Here is a 643-nt window from a genome sequence, read left to right on the forward strand (position 1 = left end):
AAAGCAATGAGAAAAGCAGACAGATAGAATCTTCGGATCAGCGAAGAAGATATATATAGTGGAGGGCGTGGAGGAAGGTAGTGAGCTAAGGTGTATAGACATAAGACCCGATCCAGCCAACGTTTTTTGTCATCAACCCAAAAGATAGAAATAAATTCCATGTGTCTCTGTCCATCTGACTGCCTGAAGAAGGGTAGAGACATTTCTTTTGTTTTTCTGCTCGTCCAACCCCTCCCTCGAGCACTTCTTTCTCAGTGTACATACACCCCGGAACTCTGCCTCATACAAGATAAGATGACACACACGCAACTTTGCTTTTCTCTTCCTTGCCTTTCCTTCGGTTTTTAGGTGGATGGGAGAGCCGGAGGTTTACTTGAGCAGACTATGCTGGTGAAAGGGGTAGTTCTCCATAAAGAGCTAAGTCATTCACAGATGGAGAAAATGACAAAAGATGCGAAGATCGCGATCTTGACGTGCCCCTTTGAGCCTCCTAAGCCTAAGACCAAACATAAGCTCGATATCAAAACAATCGAAGATTACAAGGAGCTCCAGCAAGCCGAGCAGAAATACTTCAACGATATGGTGCAAAAAGTCAAAGATTCCGGGGCGAACTTTGTAAGTTTCTTTCTATCTCTCTCTTCTT

At 44.0% G+C, this 643-nt stretch overlaps 1 protein-coding gene across 1 annotated transcript in view; it reads left to right on the forward strand.

Annotated features, from left to right (window-relative positions):
* Window positions 1-643, forward strand: part of CSUI_003267 (t-complex protein epsilon subunit (tcp-1-epsilon)) — a gene marked incomplete at its 3' end in the record, with an annotated part of 5,429 nt that extends 4,786 nt beyond the window's left edge. Inside the window, exon 5 of the mRNA XM_068063465.1 lies at window positions 349-643. Coding sequence (XP_067924562.1) covers window positions 349-643 — 295 coding nt within the window. The remainder of the gene's footprint in view (window positions 1-348) is intronic.

The sequence above is a fragment of the Cystoisospora suis genome, assembly GCF_002600585.1.
Source record: "Cystoisospora suis strain Wien I chromosome Unknown contig_1428, whole genome shotgun sequence".
NCBI lineage: Eukaryota > Apicomplexa > Conoidasida > Eucoccidiorida > Sarcocystidae > Cystoisospora > Cystoisospora suis.